This window comes from Panthera uncia, assembly GCF_023721935.1.
Source record: "Panthera uncia isolate 11264 chromosome E2 unlocalized genomic scaffold, Puncia_PCG_1.0 HiC_scaffold_19, whole genome shotgun sequence".
NCBI lineage: Eukaryota > Metazoa > Chordata > Mammalia > Carnivora > Felidae > Panthera > Panthera uncia.
The window spans coordinates 17,552,582-17,575,829 of record NW_026057588.1 but is presented as its reverse complement, the minus strand read 5'-3'; the positions used below and the strand labels follow the sequence as shown (position 1 = coordinate 17,575,829).

The following is a 23,248-nucleotide window of genomic DNA, read 5'->3' as shown; positions in this document are numbered from 1 at the left end:
GCTCCAGGCTCTGAGCTGCCAGCACAGAGCCTGACGCGGGGCTCGAACTCACGGACCGTGAGATCATGACCTGAGCCGAAGTCAGACGCTTAACCGACTGAGCCACCCAGGCACCCCATTTGTGTATCTTTTAAGATGTTCATTAACTCTGTGATTATTTGTTTCAAAGGTTGATGTTTTGTATATTAAATTGTTGAGAAGAGGTATACCCCATTATGTTGGGAATATAGGTATTTCAGGTAGTATATTTGTATAGTCTATCCTCACTATTCTCAGATTCTATATTTGTGGATTGACTTAATGACTAAAATTTATTTGTAATATAAAATCAGAACTTGTGAAGCTATTATGGTCATTTTTGGACATGTGCAGATTAACAAAAAATTTTGAATTGCCCAGTGTGCACACCCCTGTGGCTGTCAAACAAGGTGATGCTCTGCCTTCTTATTTCAACTCTTAGATTGTAAGGTGTCTATTCCATAATCTATCCAATGCCATGGTTTTTGCATTTTTATGCTTTATGTTGGCAATTTCACTGTTTAAAAAGACCCCAAGCATAGTACTAAAGAGCTGTCAAGTGTTCCTAAGCCTAAGAAAGCTATGATGTGCCATATAGATAAAATACATGTGTTAGATAAGCTTCATTAAGGCATGAGGTACAGTCCTGTTGGTTGTTAGTTCAATATTAATGAATCAACAATATATATTAAATAAGATGTTTAAAGAGAAACAAATAAAACAAGGTTGTGTATTGACTGATGAAAATGTTATGACCAGAGACTCATAGGAATTGAATTCTGTGTGTCTTCTAAGAGTATTGATTCAGTATTTGCAAATTACAGTTTGCATGGTGACCTTATATAATGTAACTACTATAAATGACAGGGTCAGCTGTACATGATGTGTTGCTTCTTTCTTGCTGCTTTCAAGATTCTCTTTGGCTTTAGGCAATTTGATTATTTTATCCTACTTGGAGTTTGTTGAGCTTCATGTAGATTCCTGTTTTTCGTCAAATTTGAGAAGTTTTTGGCCGTTGTTTCTTCAAATATGTGCCTGTCCCTCCACTCCTTGTAGGAATCCCATCGTATGCCCAATGGTGTCTCACAGGTCTCTGAGGCTCCTCAGACTGGATGATTTTGATTTATGTTCAAGTGTGCTGACTCCTGCTCACGTAGTGTATTTTATGTTGAACCACTTAGTATATTTTTTATGTCAGTTATTATATCTTTAAACTCCAGAATTTCTGTTTGGTTCTATTTTTTTCAATACAGTTTTTATCTTTTACTGGTATTCTTTATTAGCTGAGACAGCACTATCGTACTTTCCTTTAGTTCTTTACATATGGTTTCTTTGGTTCTTTCAATGTATTTTTAAATAGCTGGTTTTAAGTCTTTGTCTAGTAAATCCAGTTTCCTCAGGAATTCTTTCTGTTGTTTGTTTTCCTGTGTATGGGTCAAACTTTCTTGTTTCATTCATGTCTTGTAAGATTTACTTGAAAACTGACCATTTTAAGTGATAGAATATGGGAACTCTGGAAAGCTGATTTTCTCCCATCTCCAAGTGAGTTCCATGTCAGTTCAGATAGAGAAGTGGGATCTTTCAGGGAACTACCAGATAGGTCAAATAATTTTAATTTCTAGGGACTGGAATCTTTGTAGGACCTCTAGCCCAGTTTTGCTCCCTCTGGTGGCTGCCCGCCTTCTGGTTTTCACTGCAAATGTAGCTATTAGTTTTCAACTCTATCACAGAGTTAGAGAACAGGGAATGGAACTAGGTCAAGTTAAAATGCTATAGAACTCACTATTCATACTGAAATTCAGCTGTTTTTCTTGAATAGATGTTCTCCAGTTTTCTGGAAGCCTGTTAGTTTCCGGAGTTTGGAAAAAGTTGATTCTGACCATTTTGGCCAGTGTTCTTATTGTTTTTATGGAAAAGAGAAGTTTTAGAGGTCCTTACTGCAGAGTAAGTGGCAGCACTTTGGATATCATTCCCCTCCTCTTTCTTTACATGTTTTTATTTTCATGAATCTGTCGCTCTTTTCTTTTTTCTTTTCTTTTTTTTTTAATTAGAGTGCACACAAGCAGGGTCTAGAGGGGCAGAGGGAGAGAGAGGAAGAGGGAGAGAGAATGAGAATCTTTTTTTTTTTTTAACGTTTTGTTTTATTTTTTGAGAGACAGAGTGCAAGCTAGGGAGGAGCAGAAAGAGAGGGAAACAGAATCCAAAGCAGGCTCCAGGCTCTGAGCTGACAGCACAGAGCCCGACAGCACAGAGCCCTATGTAGGGCTCGAACCCACAGACTAGAGATCATGACCTGATCCGAAGTCAGATGCTCAACCGACTGAGCCACCCAGGTGCCTCAAGAGAATGAGAATCGAGCCTGATGCGGGCCGCGATCCCATGACCCTGGGATCATGACCTGAGCTGAAATCAAGAGTGAGACCCTCAACCTACTGAGCCACCCAGACATCCCTGTTGCTCTCTTCTTAATAGTGAAATTGCAGTTTGGATTAGGTCTGAATCTTAGAGTTTGCCAAAGCTTTTAATCTAGAACTTTTTCTTACACTCCAAATTAGTCATATAAGCATACACATTTCAGACTAGTGCAATGCACATATTCGTGGCCCCACTGGTTTATTATAAAGAAGGAAGGAGATTTGACTGAGACCAGCCATTTGGTAATCTCTGTCTTACTGCCTCTCAGGTCCCACTCTTCCCTTCCCACCCTCAGTGTTTTTTCCCTACCCAAGTGTCCCTCCTTTCTATGCTAGTTAACTTTTTGTTTTCTTCTTTTAATTTTTTTTTTTTTTTTTTGAGAGAGAGAGAAAGAGAGCAAGCTTGAGTGGGGGAGGGGCAGAAGGAGAGAGAAGATAATCTTAAGCGGGCTCCACCCCCGGCTCAGAGCCCCATGCAGGGCTCAGTCTCACGACTGTGAGATCATGACCTGAGCCAAAACCGAGGCAGATGCTTAACCGACTGAGCTACCAGGGTGCCCCATCTTCCTTAAATTTTTTGCTGAACTTAGAAAAATGCACAAATTATAACAACAGTGCTTAGTTTTTTACCTCCAAATAAACACCCAGGTGATCACCACCCTGGTTAGTCAGTAACTACCCACAGTGCTGCAGATCTACCCAGGAACCAGTGGGTCATTTTTCAGATGTAGCCTATCAGACCTTTGTTCATCTATCCTAAATAGACATTTCTGGAAGCCAGTGGTATATATGTTTTCCTGTATCTCCTTTTTCATTGGTATATAATTCACATGCCATAAAATTTACCATTTTAAAGTGTGTGATTCAGTGGGTTTTATTGTATTAACAAAGTTGTATGGTTATCACCACCATCTAGTTCCAGAACATCCTTATCACCCCAGGAAGAAACTCTGTATTAATTAGCAGTCATTTCCCATTCTCTATGTGTCTTTGATTCCTGGCAACCACTAACCTACTTTTATCTATCTCTGTAGATTTGCTCTATCTGAATGTTTCATGTCAGTGGAATCTCTCATTGTATGGTCTTCTGTGTCTGGCTTCTTTCACTTACCATATATTTTCAAGGTTCGTCCACATTGTAGCATTTATCAGTGCTTCATTCCTTTTTATGGCTGAATGATATGTATGGCTATACCACATCCTGTTTATTCATTTACCAGTTGATAGACATTTGGGTGGTTTCCACTTTTTGGCTGTTATGAATAATACTGCCATGGACATTTGTGTATAAGTTTTTTGCTTATGATTTTATTTAGCTGTCATGTGTAAGTTTTTCTATGAACTTGTATTTTCAGTTTTCATGGGTACGTAGTTAGGAGTGGAATTTTGGGTCATATGGCAATTCTAACATTTTGAGGAACTGCCAGACGGTTTGCATCCAGACTGTTTGATGTGGTTTGCATCATTTCAGATTCCTACCAACACTGTATGAGAGTTCTAGGTTCTCCACGTTGTTGCTCATACTTGTATTGTTTTTGTTTGTTGCTCTTTTTTTTTTGTTTTTTTTTAATGTTTATCTATTTCCATTGATTTATGTGTCTTTCCTCATGCCAGTACTCCACTGATTATTATAGCTTTATAGTAGGTTTTCAAATCAGGAAGTGTGAATCCTCCAATGTATTTTTTTCTTTTTTTTTTTTTTTTTTTTTTGATGTGTATTTATTTTTGAGAGAGAGAGCACAAGTGCAAACGGGGGAGGGGCAGAGAGAGAGAGAAACAGAAACACAGAATCCGAAGCAGTATCCTTCCTGGCTCTGAACTATCAGCACAGAGCCCAACACCGGGCTCAAATTCATGAACCGTGAGATCATGACCTGAGCCGAAGTCAGACGCTTAACCGACTGAGCCACCAGGCTCCTCAACAACATATTTTTTTCTAATACATGTTTTGGGCATCGTGGGTCCCTTGCATTTCCATATGAATCTTAGGATCAGCTTGCTGGTTTCTATAAAAAAAGGTGGTTTAGATTTTGATTTTGAATTTGTAGATGAATTTGGTGAAATAGTGTTATCTTTAAGCGTTATAAGTTTGATTCAAATAAATTTTGGAAATACGTGAAGTGAAAAAAGAGTATAATGTTTATGATGCTTTCTTTAAAATTAGGTAAGTATATGGGTCTTCTTGGCCTTTCAGGACCAACTAGCAGAGGAATGGGGGTGGACTGTCAGAGCCACAGGCACCCGTGTGTCACACAGAACAAAGAGTGCTCCTCAGAACTGCGCAAGATGCTCACTATAGCCAGCTCAAGGCGATGATTTTCTTTCATAGACCACATGGTTTCTGTGTAAACAGCATTCCTGTTGAGGACTTCTGTTGTACATCAGAATTTGTAAAGCTGCATCGGTTATAATAGAGCACTTGGGTAGGGATAGATAGGATTTCCTTATTGTCATAAATTTGAAAAAAGAACATTTGGGAACATTTCTTACAAGTAGTTGTCTGATATGTTGTTTCTTAAAAAGCTTATGAGGGGCACCTGGGTGGCTTAGTCGGTTGAGCGTCCGACTTTGGCTCAGGTCATGATCTCACAGCTCGTGGGTTCGAGCCTCGCGTCGGGCTCTCTGCTGACAGATCAGAGCCTACAGCCTTCTTCGGATTCTGTGTCTCTCTCTCTCTCTGACCCTCCCCCATTCATGCTCTGTCTCTCTCTCTCTCTCAAAAATAAATAAACATGAAAAAAAATTTAATAAAAAAAATAATAAAAAGCTTATGAGATTTTTTTTTAATGTTTATTTCCGAGACAGAGAGAGACAGCATGAGTGGGGGAGGGGCAGAGAGAGAGGGAGACACAGAATCTGAAGCAGGCTCTAGGCTCTGAGCTGTCAGCACAGAGCCTGATGTGGGGCTCGAACTCACAAACCGTGAGATCATGACCCGAGCCGAAGTCGGTCGCTCAACCAACCGAGCCACCCAGGCACCCCAGATTTTTTAAGAGCTAAGATTCTCTTGAACACAGAGCTGCAAATGGCAGCCAGTTTAGTTGTACTTACATGCTACCTGGCTTAGAGTTGCTACGCCTTTAGAGTGTATGTGTGTTTCTCTCATCTCTTGCTCTTTTAGCCTCCGTACCTTCCTCCGTTCCTTGTGCAATTGTAAAGGCGTGGTAGTTGGCCAAGATGAGCGACAAAGTGTGACTTGTATTTTTTTATCAACGAAAAAGTAAAATGAAAAGAAAGAAAACCTACTTATCAATAAGTAGGCCAAACTATATTCAGAGATCATGTAGTTTGTAGTTTAACAGGGACTAAGTATAACACTCGGTAAAATAGACTCGGACTATTGTTACATTTGGGAGAACAGATAGTTCAGGCAAATGTGAACCCTGATGTTAGCTGTTTGAGAAGAGTCACACTACTTCACGGTTAAAGGACCAGAGGGGCGCCTGGGTGGCTCAGTTGGTTAAGCATCCGACTTCAGCTCAGGTCATGATCTCGCGGTCTGTGGGTTCGAGTCTTGAGTCGGGCAGGCTCTGTGCTGACAGCTCAGAGCCCGGATCCTGCTTTGTATTCTGTGTCTCCCTCTCTCTCTGTCCCTCCCCAGCTTGTGCTCTGTCCTTTCAAAAATAAATAAACATTAAAGGTACCAGAAAGGGTAACCAGAGAAGCCCAGATGTTGCTATTTACACCTGTGCAGAGCCGGGGTTTCTACAGAAGGTGCCCCAGGGTATGAGAACCAGCACACACCCCGCCAGGCTTCCCTTTGAACATCCAGAGGGGAACCTAGGTGGGGACGAGGAGAATCCTGTCGGCAGACCTCCTGTCAGCCACTCACCACACCAGGCTCTGTCTGTGCACTGCGCTTCCGCCCAGCTGGAGTATCCTGAATGCCCTCTGTGCCGTCCTGTTTCAGGGCCTTTGCTCTGGTGGTCCTTGGAGCTGGGGAACCCCACCCATCCCTTTGCATTTGTGAAAACCTATCATTCCGTCAGGGGCTACCTCACGGGAACATTTTCTTTGTAGCAACCTTCTGATATCTCTCTGTTTTTGCTCCTCACTCTCTTTTCCAGTCCCCCTTAAGGTTTTATGACTGCTGTACTTGTTGACCATCCTCACCGTGGTCTGGATACTCTCCTGATCCCCTTGCGAATTTATGAGCTCTTTGGGGAGGAATCAAGGGTTAGGCCAAATACCATCACAAATCCAGGCCCCGTTAGCCTCAGCTTTGAAGTGGTTGGTGTGGAATCAAACCTTCCTGGTTGCACTATTTTTGTACAACTTGAAGAATTTTCTAATAGTCACCATGTCATAGTTCAACTCTAGCTCCCCTACCTGCTTTTGTAAGGTTGTCTGTGATTTCTTACTTATAGCCCGCCTTTGTGGATTTTAGCATTTCAGGAGTTAATGTTTCAGAATTCCTCATTGTCCTGTAACTTTCCTAACTTTATCTTATTTTTCCCCCTCACAGGAAATGACTTAGAGGCCTTACAAATACATCGGCGGCGCATTCTTGCTTCAGACTTTACAATTGAGGGCCAGCCCAGTCTGGAAGCACCTCTTATTACTGTTACAAGGAAACTGCTACCTCAGCAAACAAAAAGAAAGGAGGAGGAGACTTAAAATAACAAATGCCATTTTTAAAAAAAACGCTTGTTTTCAGAAAACATCAAAGGAAATTTGGAAATGTTTTGCATTGAGAAGAAGCTTTGCAGGTGAATGGATTTGGCAGGCAGGCTCTGTCAACATTCTGCAGAGGTTTGATCTTCCTTCTTCAGGACCTAGTGTGAAGTAACTGGACTGCTTTTTAAATTGCTGTTGATCAGCTTGTGGGTTTGGGGGTTCTAACTTTTCTGGTATATTGAAGATACATTATATTACATTATATTACATTTTTTAAAAGTTAAGTTATTTTTCTGCCATTGTAAATACAAGTACCAAAATATTCTTGCAAAGCAATTATACGTAAACATTTTTCTCGGCAAGCATATCTTTTTATTAAGAGAGTGGAATGCTAACAGTTCCTATACAGCATTTTGGACACATGTTTATTTTTGGTCAGGGGTCCTGCCTACACTGAAAATATTAATTACATAAACCTGTCGTTCTTGCATCTACTTTGGGTCACATGGTCACCTGCCTCATGGAAATGCCTTTTTTAAAACTTAGATTTGCAGAACTCCACTATTTTTATACCTAGCTACAGTTCTGGGGGGAAAGAAAATAGAATCAGGACCCTGACCCGCTCACGGTCACTGGGACAGCCACCCCTCCCGCATGTATTGCTGCAGCGCCCAGGACAGTAAAATGGACTACAAGCGGCGCTTCCTGCTTGGCGGGTCCAAGCAGAAGGTGCAGCAGCACCAGCAGTACCCGATGCCTGAGCTGGGCCGAGCACTGAGTGCTCCCCTGGCGTCGACGGCCACCACCGCCCCCCTGGGCAGCCTGACCGCTGCGGGCAGCTGCCACCACGCCATGCCCCACTCCACTCCCATCGCCGACATCCAGCAGGGCATCTCCAAGTACCTGGATGCCCTCAACGTCTTCTGCCGTGCCAGTACTTTCCTCACGGATCTCTTCAGCACTGTGTTTAGGAATTCTCACTACTCCAAGGCAGCCATGCAGCTTAAAGATGTGCAGGAGCACGTCATGGAAGCAGCCAGTCGGCTGACTTCAGCCATAAAGCCCGAGATCGCCAAGATGCTGATGGAACTTAGTGCTGGGGCCGCAAACTTTACAGATCAGAAGGAATTCAGCCTCCAGGACATTGAGGTAGAGTATCTTCTGTGTCATACTTGGGTAGGAAAATGTATTCCAGAGGGAAGTGAGAATGTGGTTTTCATTTTTTTCCTAAATCACGACAGTGATGATCATCTTCTTTCTGTTGAGACTCTGTCCGTGTAAAACACTGTGCAGTACCAGGTTCTAAATTGCTTTCATTGCAAATTAAGTAGGTTAAAAGACTGTTAAACAAATCAGCCTGTATTTTATGTTCTTTCAATTTTGAAGTTGAAACTTTAGTTCTGAATAGCATACTGTTAAAAGTACATAGTGGGGACTGAGAGTTCTAAATATGAGCATGAACTTTGTGAATTGTCATTATATGGAACCATTGGTTTAATGTAGAAAGTTCACACATGTTTACGGGATAAATTATTTTTCCAGTTCTAAATTAATTGATATATTTCTTAGGGTCTTTGTTAATCGAAATGAAGTATTCTCCCTCTTTCAGGGCTCTGGATTAGAACGTAAGATTAGAATACACATTTCATTCAGAATAAAGATGATCTATTTCCTTCATTTAGGAAATCATTTATTAAACTGATCTGCTGCTAGATTAGTGTCACTAATTAGTGTCACTGCTAGATTTTAAAAATCATTGTTAGCTGCTCAGAGAGTTCTTCTGAGTTTGATTTCTCATGTCCTTGTGCATTTTAACAACGTGTCAGGGGTTAGGTTCCTGAATGCTAGAACAGAGAATGCCCCTTTCCGTCTTGGGGCTGAATTTGATTTTAGGAAATCACGTCTTCTGAGCCAACTCTGGTGGTTAGGGTGGCTAAACAAGTTAATTTATACTGCTGTGAATTTAGGGGGTATAAAAAAGGTAAGCTATTAAATAATGTGACTAATTTGTATTGTTTAAAAGTGATTTTGAAGGTGTTTCCAAGAGAATTTAGAACCGTATTTGAAAAGAGTATTATTGGGGCGCCTGGGTGGCTCAGTCGGTTAAGCATCCGACTTCAGCTCAGGTCATGATCTAGCGGTCTGTGAGTTCGAGCCCCGCGTCGGGCTCTGTGCTGACAGCTCAGAGCCTGGAGCCTGTTTCAGATTCTGTGTCTCCCTCTGTGACCCTCCCCCGTTCATGCTCTGTCTCTCTCTGTCTCAAAAATAAATAAACGTTAAAAAAAAAAATTAAAAAAAAAAAAAAGAAAGAAAAGAGTATTATTGGTGTAAATTAGGGATCATCAGACTTTCTGTACCAAGCAAATAGTAAATTAAGTTTATTTCAGAGAGAGAGAGTGCACGCACAAGCAGGGGAGGGGCAGAGAGAGGGGGAAAGAGAGAATCCCAAGCAGGTTCTGCACTGTCAACACAGAGCCCAATGCCGGGCTCAGTTTCATGAACCACGAGATCATTACCTGAGCCGAAGTCGAGAGTCGGACACTTAACTGACTGAGCCACCCAGATGTTCCTTTCTGCTTTTTTAATAACCTTTATGAATGTAAAAACCTGTCTTACCTTCTGGATCTGTCTGTTGAACTGGATTTGGCCCGTGGGCTGTAGTTTACTGAACCTGCTGGTCATTTTCTTTTGAGTCTGTCCAAGTATATTTTAAATTTCTGATTATTTCTATGATCACATTTTATATTCAGGGAAATTACCATCTTGAAGTGTTTTTAAAATGGCTTGTGATAGTTTCAAGTATTTTTTGAGTTACATGTGTAAGATATACACAAAGCATTTTTTTTTTAATATACTTTTTGGGGCACCTGGGTAGCTCAGTTGGTTAAGCTGCCGACTCTTGGTTTTGGTTTAGGTCATGATCTCAGGGTTGTGAGATCAAGTCCATGTTGGGCTCTGCACTGACAGTGTAGGGCCTGCTTGGGATTTTCTCTCTCCCTCCCTCTCTGCCCCTTTCCACACTCCCACTGTCTCTCTTTCAAAATAAATAAATAAACTTAAAAAAAATGTACTTCTCAAAAGAAATTCAAAAGGTGAAATGTAAAACTGCTGCTTTACTCTCCCATCCCATTCTGTTTCCCAGAAGTGGCCACCGTGAGCTGGCCAGCGTGTGCCATTCCAGACTGCTGTCTGGGTACATATGTGCGCATGCACAAATGTACAGCTTTGGCTTTTGTTTGTTTTACAGAAAGGACCATGTTGTTCAGCCACCAGTGTGCCTGGTCGCTGCTTTACAGAGATGTGGCAAGAGAGCAGTTAGGGACTCTGCCCTCTCAGAAAGGGTTATACAGTATTAGACTCAGCCTGTCACAGCTCTCATCCTGTAATGACATAAACACTTTTTGTTTTTAGACTTTCAGACGAGAGTGGTTTGAAAAATAAGGCGAAAGGCTTTTATTTTAACTTGAACATCTTTGAGCTCTTTTTCAGCCCATGCCTCCAGGTGCTAGAGGAGACAGAGTTAGTCATGGCCCTTTTGCCCTCCAACCCTTGCCTGGCGAGTGGACAACTAGAGCAGGAGGAACCAGCCCTGAGGACTGGGGGTTTAGGAAGCTACTGGGCTGAAGTTGCACTTACCTTGGCCCTTCTGCTTTCTTGGGACCATCATGGACCACTTGAGCTGAGAAGGAGAAATATTTCTTTTTTAAAAACTTTTTTTTAATTTTATTCATTTTTGAGAGACAGACAGAGCGTGAGTGGGGAAGGGGCAGAGAGAGAGGGAGACACAGAATCTGAAGCAGGCTCCAGGCGCTGAGCTGTTAGCACAGAGCCTGACACCGGGCTTGAACTCATGAACTACAGGATCATGACCTGAGCCGAAGTCAGACGCCCAATCGACTGAGCCACGCAGACGCCCCAGGAGAAATATTTCTAATTGTTGTGGTTTGGGATTTTGACTTGGCTTCCCCACTGAAATGTGATTAGGACAGCTGGAATACTACCATGTTTTTGTACATAATAGGCTAAACAGGCTTTGGAGGCTAGACTGGAAACTAAGTGCTGTTGATGGGTTTTAGAATCTATGGGTGTATTCTAAGTTTCAAACAGCTTGACTTATAAGTAAATTCTAAAGTGTGATTGCCAAGTTTAGGCCCGCAGACTTAACATTTTGCTTTTTCCACAGAGCAGTATTTGTTGTTTCTGGAACTTAGGTACTGCCATGGGCCAATAAGGGTCTTACCCTCAGAATACTCACCAATTCACATGGAATGGCTAGGCATTTGGGTTTTTTCCTGTTGGTCTTTTTAGGGTTTTATCGGCAAGGCCTTGAGAGACTCTTTAACATTCATCCCTGGGGCCTCACAATGCTGAACTTGACTGGCTAGGTAGGACTTCTCTGCTGAGGAGCTTAGCCGAGGACTGTGACTGAGGACAGCCCTGAATTCAGTGTTCAAATGCATCACCGTTTTACTTTTTATTTTATTATTTTTTTTCTTTCAATTTTTTTTTTAATTTACATCCAAATTAGTTTAGCATATAGTGCAACAATGATTTCAGGAGTAGATTCCTTAGTGCCCCTCACCCATTTAGCCCATCCCCCCTCCCCCAACCCCTCTAGTAACTCTCCGTTTGTTCTCCATATTTATGAGTCTCTTATGTTTTGTCCCCCTCCCTGTTTTTATATTATCTTTGATTCCCTTCCCTTATGTTCATCTGTTTTGTCTCTTAAAGTCCTCATACGAGTGAAGTCGTATGATTTTTGTCTTTCTCTGACTAATTTCACTTAGCATAGTACCCTCCAGTTCCATCCAAGATGGATGCAAATGGCAAGATTTCATTCTTTTGGATTGCTGGGTAATACTCCATTGTATATATATAGCACATCTTCTTTATCCATTCATCCATCGATGGACATTTGGGCTCCTTTCATACTTTGGCTATTGTTGATAGTGCTGCTATAAACATGGGGGTGCATGTGTCCCTTTGAAACAGCACACCTGTACCCCGTGGATAAATGCCTAGTAGTGCAATTGCTGGGTCGTAGGATAGTTCTATTTTTAGTTTTTTGAGAAACCTCCATACTGTTTTCCAGAGTGGCTGCACCAGCTTGCATTCCCGTCACCATTTTAAACCTAAGTCAAAGTACTGATCCCACTGTCCCACCCTAGAGGGGGGCCAAAGCATGCTTGTTCTGTTCCCTTACTCACAGCCAGGTCTAGGATGTGCTCCTTGATCTCGGTGCCTGGCTAGGAACTGCGGCTGCTCACTCTGTGCTCTGGGACAGACCTGGTGTGCATGAGTCCTGTCCTGTCTGGACTTGTCAGTGACTTTGCCCCTTACCTTCCCAATCTCATGGTTATAATGTCACTGGTAGAGAAATGAGTTGTAACTGTAGTGTTTCACTAGTTAACAAGCGCTAGGATCATGGTTATGAGGCATGGGGTCAGAAGATCTGGGTTTAGAAAATGACTCTGCTTCTGTCTGTATAGTCTTGAGCAAATCTTCTAAACTCTCTAAGCCTCACTTTGCCCATCTATAAAATGGAATTATAAATGGAATTATCAGGGCACCTGGCTGGCTCAGTCGATAGAGTGTGTGACTCTTGGTCTTGGGGCTGTGGGTTCGAGCCTCACACTGGGAGTAGAGGTTACTTAAAAAAAATCTTTAAAAAAAATAAAATGGAATTACCACCCACCTTCCAGAGTTCTGGTGAAGATCAGAGGTGATTAGTGTTTCTGAAACACTTTACCCAGTTGTCATCATTTATTATTATTGCTTCCAACATGGCTTGAATGGTGCTAATAGCCCTTCTCTGAAGTGCAGAACACAACTATGTACCAAACCAACATCAGAGAGAAATGTTCGGCAAGTATTTTTCTAACTGGAATCCTTTTAAGGGGAAAAAACTGCCACTCCTAAAACCATAGCTCTGTTAATTTCTTTCCTGTTTTGTTTTTTAATGTTTATTTTTAAGAGAGAGAGAGAGACAGAGGGCAAAGAGGGAAGGGGCGGGTGGGGGGAGGGGGGGGAGACACAGAATCTGAATCAGGCTCCAGGCTCTGAGCTGTCAGTGCAGAGCCCGACGTGGGGCTTCACCTCACCAACTGTGAGATCATGACCTGAGCTGAAGTGGGACGTTCAACCACCTGAGCCACCCAGGCGCCCCTTTCCTGGTTCTTGAAGTCGGCACCTCCCTTGTTGTAAGGCAGCAGCAGTATTACCTACCTGATGGAGCAGCTGCCAGGACCTTTTCATCATAAAAGCCCAAGGGGACTGCTTCTACCAAGAGTCCTCCCTCTCTTTGCCTCCCGCCAGGAATGGGACATTGGGGAAGGAAGAGGGCTGGGGGTGGGGTATCCATTCAATATATTTGCAGTACCTAACAACCTTTGGACAAGCCAGTTGACAGTTTAGGTAGGACTTGTCCTCCTCTGGATTTATAGAAAACACGTAGTTTACATCGTATATGAACTGGGATTTTGTCTAAATAGGAAATGTGATCTTCATTAACTGCTTCATGGGAATTCCTTTGTATAAGTCTCAAACTGTCAGTCCAGCCAAAATGTGAATTCAGGAAAAATATGGTTTCCCATATTGAATTTGTTCTTTATACAAAGCTTTGAACATCCCAACCAAACATTTTTGTGAGGTAGACCGCACGGGACCTACTGTCTGTATCTTTTCTCTTTGAGTCTAGGAGAATCTATCTCTACCACAGATTTTTAAGATTGTGTTAATTCCAGCTTTCCTGTAAAATGCTGGCCTGGCTAAATTGGCTGCTTTCTCCTTGATTTTATCTACCTCAGTATCGCTTGTCCTAGAAATCTGTTATCCTTTGCACTTAAACCATGTAGTCCATATTAAAGCAGTATAGACAATCCTGTAAAGTGGTTTTTTATTTATCAGAAAGTCACAGATGTCCACCTCTTTTTACAAGTATTTATCACTTGTCTTTAATAAAATTCTTTTTTCAGTGCACATGTAAGTAAAAGAATCGAACTGACTTGTGATTCATGCATTCATTGCACAGATATATATTGAACACTTTATTTGTGCCAGATACTGCCAGGCACAAAGGATACACTAGTGAACAAGATAGAAATTGTTCCCTTTGTGAAGAGAAAAGAGGACTGCAGTCTTAGATAAGATAATTAGAAACGGTGTCATTGAGGTGACATTTGACTTACTAAAAAACAAAATTCATCCAAGTAAATTTTAAAGATCTTACTGGCTTTATTCAGCTTTTCATGAATCGGGCAGCATCCCATCTAGCAAGCAGATAGAAAGGAGCTCCAAGGAGCTATACAACATAGAAGGCTTTTATAAGGCAGAAAGGAGCAGGCAAAGAAAGTTTCTAGCAAAGAGTGGATTGCTTCCGGCAAGGCCACTACCTTCTATATGAGATGGAACGGGTCTCTTGGGTGGATTACCTCACTACTGTTGACCAGGTAGTTCTAAATTGACAGGTTACAGGTATTATTCCTGGAAGAGGCTGAAATTGCAGTTAGGTTAAGTATTAAATCTTGGTTTGCTGATGTGAGGCTTAGCACAAGTGACTCCATTTGGGGCCCCTTGTTTCTTTCTTTATTTGTTATTTATTTATCTAAAATATTTTTACTGTTTTATTTTTGAGAGAGACAGAGTGTGAGTGGGGAAGAGGCAGAGAGAGAGGGAGGCACAGAATCTGCAGCAGGCTCCAGGCTCTGAGCTGCTAGCACTGAGCCCGACTCAAATTCACAAACTGCAGGATCTTGACCCCAGCCAAAGTCAGATGCCCAACCACCCCGGCGCCCCCCGCCTTGTTTCTTTTTTTAAATAAAGACCTGAAGGAGGTGAAGGAGTAAGCCCTGTTGATAACCAGGAACAGAGGATTCCAGGCAGAGGGAACGGCTAGCGCAGTTTCTGAGGCAGGATGAACCTGAGTGTTTGGAGAGTGGTGAGGACCTATTGTGGCTGAAACAGTGAGCAAAAGGGAGAGTACAGGAGAGTAGGGGTGGGGGAAGTGAGGTCAGAGTGTCCTGAGGTCAGCCTTTGAAGGGAAGGTGGAAGGGAGGGCAGCAGGAACGGCATCCTTGACGATTCTTGTGCGATGAGTGAGCAGCCGTTGCCACTTCTTGGGGTGGTGGTGGGGGGCTCTAGGGCTGGGGCTGGGGCCTCAGTGTTGGGAGGGCATGGCCCTCCGGGCAGATGCTGTGCATAGACATTCCAGAAGCCCAGGGCAGCTTTAGGGATCCCAGGAGTTGTATGTCTTTAAGGAGACTCTATTTTATTTCTTCTGGCAATTTTAGTGGCTTTCCAAGTATCATCACCACTTTGTAAGTGGGCAGGCAGACTTTAAATCAAACCTTTATGTAATTGAATCTCGGCCTTCAACTTTATGCACTAACAAATGTCTTTTGTGTACTGTGTGATTATCTGTGAATCTGTTTGAAATAATTCATTTGTAAGCACTGACTCGTAAGAACCTTAATTCAGACATATTCACATTTCTTTTGGTAGATATATGCCAAAAATATTGTAGAGCAACAGCAATGGAAAATATTAGGGGCTGGTTTCAAAATGTGATTTTCATTAACCTTAATGGAATTAAATTTGCATGTTGTTCCTTTTTTTTTTTTTTTTTTTTTTTGCCTAAAGGTAAAATTCATTGTTTCTTCTTTATTTTCTTTCTTGTTTTGACTAGTAGATCTTTCATAACAGATTATGGGGTCAATATTTCCTAACTATATGTGCCAAGTGAAAACCCAAATTGCTGCTATTAATCAGAAACTGAAGTTCACTTCGTTAAAAGCTTATATAAATCCAGTTTTCAGGCTGTTGCTAATTTCTAACCACTCTTTTTGGCTTATTCTTTTATTGAGGTGACTCTTCTAGCATCTAAATTGCCTTCAGATTTTAGCCTTTAGAAGAATCTATAATTAATTAAGCAGCTGGAATTTGGGTGATTTTGTAAACTTCATTGTGGATCAACAAGATGTACTGTCTGCCCCGCCCAATCCGTGTGGGTGGAAGCCACTGGGGCCAGGGGGTGGCTGCCACTCTGGAAGCACTGGATCCTTTGATTTTGAGTGGCCAAGACCCACTGTGCAACCAACTCATTATTCTGAAAATTGCTAATTAAAAGAAAAACAAGGAATTAAGCAAATTTCCTGCTTCTCCAGTACAACTGTTTTTTAGCGTAATCAAATAGCCCTACTGGATGGGGGAAGGTTGTTCTTCTGTTTAGAAAAATCTCCATATTTTCTGGATAGAAGAGACGATACAATTAGGAAAATCACCATTTTGCAGACCATAATGAATTAACTGACTCGGGCAAGTGGTCAACAATGGAGGATAAAACCAGTTGGTAAAAGGTCACTGGGGAACTTCATAAGGGAAAGATCAGGACTTTCTCACTCAAATCCATTGGTCAATCTCAGCATCACCAAAAATGAGATAACCAGTTAGTTGATCATATCTCCTAAGAACCACACAGTACCCCCATAGTATATTCTTGCACCTCTCCCTCTTCTCCCCTGTCCCCAGGGTGGGAGGGGACCTGACATAATCTCATCAGTCCTCTGGAATGAATTCCCAGTCTACACAAAATACGGGGCGTAGTGGAGCAAATTATACACCACAAGGAAGCCATTAGACGGATCAGAATGTGGCATGTTCTATAGGCAGTTGACCTGATTTAACAAGTCAAGTAGCATGGGGGAAAAAAAAAGAGTAGAAGGAATCTAAAATGAGAGTTAAGAGATATGACAACCAAATAAGATAAGCATTTTGGGGTTGAGATTCAAGCAAACAAAAGACATTTTAAAAGAAAATTTGGGAAGTTTGAACATGTACTGTGTCTTCGTTGGTTGGGATTTGCTTCAAAACATTCCAGCAAAAAAAGGTGGTAGTCAGGAGAAAGGTGATAATAACATGGCAAAATGTTGATGGTTATTGAAGCTTTTTGATGGGTATATGAGGGTTTGTTAACACTCTCTATTTGTTTGGACATACTCCAAGTTTTAAAAAAGGGAGAGAGAAACTTATGTTAGGAGTAGTGTATCAGGAATACCCCAGAAATGATTCCATTCCTTGGAGGATTTGTGCCTATGAAGTGGTCTCATAACAGAAAGGGGAGTGTTTAGGAGTCTTTAGGAAGTCTTTAAGAGTCTTTAGGTAGACTCTTCTGTTTTCTGTCTCCTCACAGAATACTTCACTTCTGGCACATCCGATCGCCAAATGTGCGCTGGGAGTTTTTCCCACACCGGCAATTCTGAGTCAGTTTTGACACTATTTACTGGAAGTTAGCATCAGACCCCACAGTGGAAGGGCTCAGTCCCACAGGACTGTCCTCCTCCACTTTAGACACCAGTCACATGTCCAGGGTGTTGTTACCCTTGCTTACTACCAACTGGGTGTAAAGGAGAGGTTCTCATGACTGCCACCATGGGTTCGGTTAATTTGCGAGAGCAGCTCACAGAACTCAGAAAACATTTTACTTACTACATCATAAAAGGCTATAACTCATTATCAGCCAGATGAAAGGGATGCGCAGAGCAAGGGGTGTGCAGCTTCCACGCCCACTCCGGACGCACCAACCCTCTAGCACCTGCCCGTGTTCACCAACCCAGAGGCTCTCTGAGCCCTGTCCTTTGGGCTTTTTCCAGGCTTCATTATGTAGGTGTGATTGATTAAATCATTGGCCATTGTTGATTGATTCTACTTCTAACCTCTCCCTTCCCCAGAGTGGTGGGACTGAAAGTTCCAAACCTGTAATCAGTGGTTGGTTCCCTTGACAACCAGCCCCCCATTCCTAGGGGCTTTTCAAAAGTCACCTCATCAACATAAACTCAGGTATGGTGTAGAGAGGCTTGTTACGAATAACAAAACACACTTTATCTCTCTTATCACATAGAAAATTCCAAGAGTTTTAGGAGCTATGTGGCAGGAACCTTGGAAGAAGACCAAAATACATATTTCTTACTATAAATCACAATATCACAGGGAGTATTATTAAGTTGTTGTGATGAAAAGGAAAGCAGGTACTTTTCAGGAAAATGAAGAAAATAAAAGCGAGTCAAGGAAGAAGCAGAAAAACACCCCCCTGGGCAGGAAGGACCCCAACAGCAGGTAGGCAGGGTGTGCTCATTTTGGTGACTCAAATGGCAATGTTGCTTTCCTTTAGGAGAATAGGATTTAAAATTTAATAGTTGCTAAAAAGGCTTCAGGGAACATAAGGGAACTACTAGGTTTGGTGGGCAAATTCGAAGGAAAGAGAAATAAAAGAGTTCCTGGAGTATAATTGTACATAGAACTAGCTTTCCCGAATTATTTTCTCTTCTAAATGTTTATGGTTACTGGTTGGCTTGTGAGATTTCACAGGATTGGATAACAGCCTGTTTTGGCAGCCTCCCTCATCTTTACAAATCAGGATTCTGAGTGTCTGTAAAATGACAGTTGCCTAAAATCCTTCTGGGATCAGCGTATACAGGGGTGGTGCCCTGTACCCCCCTGCTGCCTCAGGCCAGTGTGCAGTCTTTGTGTGGAGGGGGCTTGTTTGCAGTGTCCAGTCCCCCACGAGACTGGGCTTCTTTGCCCTCTGGCTGATGCTGACATATCCAGAGCCAGGAAGATAGAAATAGCTTGATGTGGAGGAACCCCATGAGTCCTTGCTCACTCCAGGACCCCTCCTGAGGCCTCACCAGCTCCTTTGGTCTGCTCTCCTCTTTACCTAGCTGCTACCACCCACCCTCCTGGAGAAAATACACACGAGCTGGCTACAAGCTGGCAAAGATGAGTGAGAACAGTCAAAAGTGCTCTAGGCCTTGTGGACAAGACAGACAAATAAGTAGACTGAGACAGTAGGTGCGATGCGGTGGGATGCAAATGACTGCTGGTTGGTTCGGAGTTCTCCTGCTCCTCTTACTCTGGCAGGACCCAGCCCCCTACACCAGAACTTCCTACCCAGCCTAGAAGAGGTTAGGGCAGGGCAGAGAACTAGGTTGGGCCCTGATAAGGATTTAGAACTTACACAGAATGAGATGGGATTTTTTTTTTTAATTTATTTGCTTATTTTGAGAGAGAGGGAACAGGAGGGACAGAGAGAGGGAGACAGTCTCAAGCTGCATACTGTCAGAGTGGAGCCTGATGCCAGACTCCAACTCATGGAACCGTGAATGATGACCTGAGCCAAAACCAGGGGGTGGACACTCAACCAACTGAGCCACCTAGGCGCCCTGATACGGGATTTTTTAAGGGGGATTTTGAGCAAGAGACCAGCATGATTAGGCTTGTTTTTATAAAAAAAAATCACTATGGCTACAAGTGACAGAAACCAAACTCAAATAGCTTAAATGACAATAAAAGCAAAAAGCAGCTAATAGTGATGTATGCTGTGCTCTGTTCTGAGACTCTATGCATTAATTCACTGAATTCTATTAATTTTTTTTTTTAATTTTTATCTTTTATTTTTGAGGGTGAGAGAGAGCACAAGCAGGGGAGGGCAGAGAGAGAGTGAGACAGAATCCGAAGCAGGCCTCACTTTGAACTTGTCCGCACAGAGCCTGATGTGGGGCTCGAACTTACAAACCATGAGATCATGACCTGAGCCGAAGTCGGATGCTCAACGGACTGAGCCACCCAGGCGCCCCTTAATTCTATTAATAACCTTATGAGTTAGGTACTATTCCCATTCCTGTTTTGTTGATGAGGACACTGAGGTGTGGAGAGATTAAGCAACTTATCAAAAGTCTCCTCGGCAGATCCAGACTTTAGAGCCAGGCGGTCTCACTCTATAGAGTACAAACTCTTGACTGTAGCACTGTGCTACCTCTCAAGAGAACAATATATTGACCCATGAAACTGAAGCAAGTAAGCTCTTTGGGCGTGGCTGGATTCAGGGGTTCACACTGTACCGAAAAGACCCAAATTTTGTCTCTTCTCTTTGCCTTCACGAGTGCTCCCTTCATTTCTAGGCAGACTGGACTGTCCTAGACAGAAGGCTAGGCAGACTGTCTCCATGCCAGAGCCCCCAGCAACTCAACAGAAAGAGCACCTCTGCTTTCCCTGAGGTTCTGACAAAAGTTCCAGAACTGAGTCCTGTTGGCTTGGCTTGGGTCACCTTGCCTGTCCTTGGACCCTATGACCAGAAAGGTTAAACTGACACGCCGATTAGCCAGGTCTGACTGTATGCCCACCCCATGGCTGCGGTACAAGCGGGGTCCGCCTCCCCCAAGCCACAGGACTGAGAGTGGCTCTCTGAGGGGGGCTCCCTCCGAAGGAGGCCACACCCAGATCTGGAGGGGGTCAGAAGATGAGAAACACAGTTATAACCCTCCATATGCATTGCTAAATTGTTTTGTTTGTTTTTCAGGATTTTAGCAATTATGCCTTTCTGTGAAGTCTTCTGTTATGTCTCTTGGTAAAGTTCCATAGTCTCCTTCCTAATGATTGTGTATGTTTCTTCTTAAAAGTCTTTTTTTTTTTTTTTTTAATTTTAATTTTAGAGAGACAGCGTGCTAGCATGGCAGAGGGGCAGAGGGAGAGAGAGTCTTAAGCAGACTTCACACTCAGCACCAAACCTGATGCACAGCTCAATCCCATGACCCTGGGATCATGACCTGAACTGAAATCAGGAGTCAGACACTCAGGGGCACCTGGGTGGCTCGGTTGACCATCTGTCTTCGGCTCAGATCATGATCTTGGAGTTCATGGGTTTGAACCCTGAGTCAGGCTCTGTGCTGACAGCACGTAGCCTGGACCCTGCTTCAGATTCTGTCTCTGTCTCTGTCTCTCTCTCTCTCTCTCTCTCTCTCTCTCTCTCTGTCTCTCTGCCCCTCCCCCACTCACGGTCTGTCTCTCTCCCCTTTGGACATAAATCAACATTAAAAAAAAAATTATAAAAAAAAAAGAGTCCGACACTCAATCGACTAGTCAAGCCACCCAGAGATGCCCATATTTCTTCTTGAAATTCTTAAATAATTTATATTTCAGTTGCTCTAATGAATGAGATACTATTTTAGCATTTTTTTCTATAACATGGAAACATCCTTGATTTTTGTCTCCTCCCACATGACTGAATGCAATAATTCCCATGTTTCAATTAGTTTATTTGGGGTTTTTTGGTGTGTATATGGTCACGTCATCTGCATATGTCTCCTCCCTTCCAGTAGTTACATATTTTGTGTTGACCAAAAGTTTTAATATGTGAAATAATCACCTTTAAGAGTGAGCATCCGGGACACCTGGGTGACTCAGTCGGTTGAGCGTCCGACTTCAGCTCAGGTCACGATCTCATGATCTCGCGGTCCGTGAGTTTGAGCCCCGTGTCGGGCTCTGGGCTGATGGCTCAGAGCCTGGAGCCTGCTTCCGATTCTGTGTCTCCCTCTCTCTCTGCCCCTCCCCTGTTCATGCTCTGTCTCTCTCTCTCTCAAAAATAAATAAATGTTAAAAAAAAAAAAAATTTAAAAAAAAAAAGTGTTCCCTTTTAAAAAAAAAAAAAAAGAGTGAGCATCCTTGTTTTGGTCTTCATTTTAATGGGAATGCTTTGGATATATTACTGTTGATTATTGATTTTAAAAAATTAGTTTCTCTTATACATGGTACATGCTCATGATAAAAAATTCAAACATTTCTGAATAGCATAAGTCTCCCTTTCCAAAAATAATGATCCTCCCTTCCAATTCCATGCCAGTCCCAGATATAACTACTATTAATTGTCTTATGGATCTATGCAAAGAGCAGCAAATAGATATGCACACAGAAACGTATAAGGAAAATACATCTTTTTATTCCCTTACACATATCCTTAATTCTATTAACAGCATACCCATTAATTATATTATTGGCTCTTAGGTTGAAAGAATAAGAGTACAGTTCCAAGCCATAACAAATGTTATACGTAATTCTTTATTCATGGATGAGTTGTCACTTACAGGAAAGCCTTGTGTGGTTTATGGACTTCCTTTCTCCACAAAAGTCATGATCTTCCCTGTGCCTGTTGGTAAGGTCACCTTAAAGTAATCTCAAGGTTTGCAGCTGGTCTCTGTGGGCTGGCTGCAGAAGAGCTGTCCAGGGGAAAAAGCAGGAAGTGTGTGTGTGTGTGTGGAAGGGGGGGGGGGGTGGATCAGATGTCATTTTCACAAAGATACTGGCCTTTTGATGTCCTGCACTCAGCCCTGGAGTCACCATGCTGCTCGCTTGGCTTGGCTTGGCATGCCAGGCACTGAAAACGCAAGAGTAAGCAAAACCAAGATCCTACCCTCATCCAGCTTAGCTTCTAGGTGGGGAAACAGACCAAAAAACAAATAGCATGTGCAAATGTCAGGTGGTGAGAGGTGCTGTAGAGAGAAATGAAGAAGGATAAGGGGGGAGAGAGAGGTAGAGGAAAGGCCAAGGATGGGACATTTGAGCAATGACTATCAGAGCTACAGCTGTACGAATTCCAGAGGGAAGGATGCTCCAGATAGAGCAGTGGTTCATTCCCCAGTGGGTCAGGGTGGGCTGTTCCTCAGAGTACATTTGGCAATGTCTAGAAGTATTTTCAGTTGGCACAAAAATGACATCTCCCTTCCCCCCCCCCCCCCCATATTAGGGGTAGGGAGGAACTTGACTGTTACACCAGAGGGCACAGAATGGTTTGAAGGAGGAGGCAGTGAACTTGCATGCTAAGGAGTCAGAATATCACTGACCCACTATGTATTTGGGGGACAATTTTTGCCATCTTTTAAGACCTCAGTTTCTCTCTCTGCTTCTGACCAATATCCCATCCTTCTTATCCCACACGTATACACCCATGGTTGAATGGTGTTTTTGCAGGAAGTATGAAACTTTAGGTGACCTGACTCAGGCCCCAGATCCTGAAACACAGAAGTTTGCAGGAGCACAAAGGTCTTTGATTTATCTTATTTTCAACTCAAATTTACTTGGAGAAGGTAAAATCTTGGTATTTCTCTTCCTTATAGCCCATCACATTGTATTTCAATCCTGCGGCAGAACAGATGTGTAGATACTCAAAACCTCCCCTCTACAGCCACATTCAAGCTCTTCTGCAGCTGTTGATCTCTCAGAAGTCACCCTGGGAGGAAGGGATTTTCCCCGCTTTTTTGCTTAAAAAAAAAAAGAAAGAAAGAAAGAAACCAGGGGCGCCTTGGCTGGCTCAGTCTGTTGAGCATCCGACTTCAGCTCAGGTCACAATCTTGCAGTTTGTGAGTTCAAGCTCC

The 23,248-nt window shown here is 42.6% G+C and overlaps 1 protein-coding gene across 3 annotated transcripts in view; it reads left to right on the top strand.

Annotated features, from left to right (window-relative positions):
• The window catches only part of GARRE1 (granule associated Rac and RHOG effector 1), an 86,339-nt gene that overhangs the window by 23,292 nt on the left and 39,799 nt on the right, over nt 1–23,248 (top strand). For all 3 annotated transcript variants that reach the window (XM_049621018.1, XM_049621019.1, XM_049621020.1), the window contains one exon: nt 6,898–8,198. In XM_049621018.1, coding sequence (XP_049476975.1) covers nt 7,704–8,198 — 495 coding nt within the window. In that variant the 5' untranslated portion in view covers nt 6,898–7,703. The remainder of the gene's footprint in view (nt 1–6,897; nt 8,199–23,248) is intronic.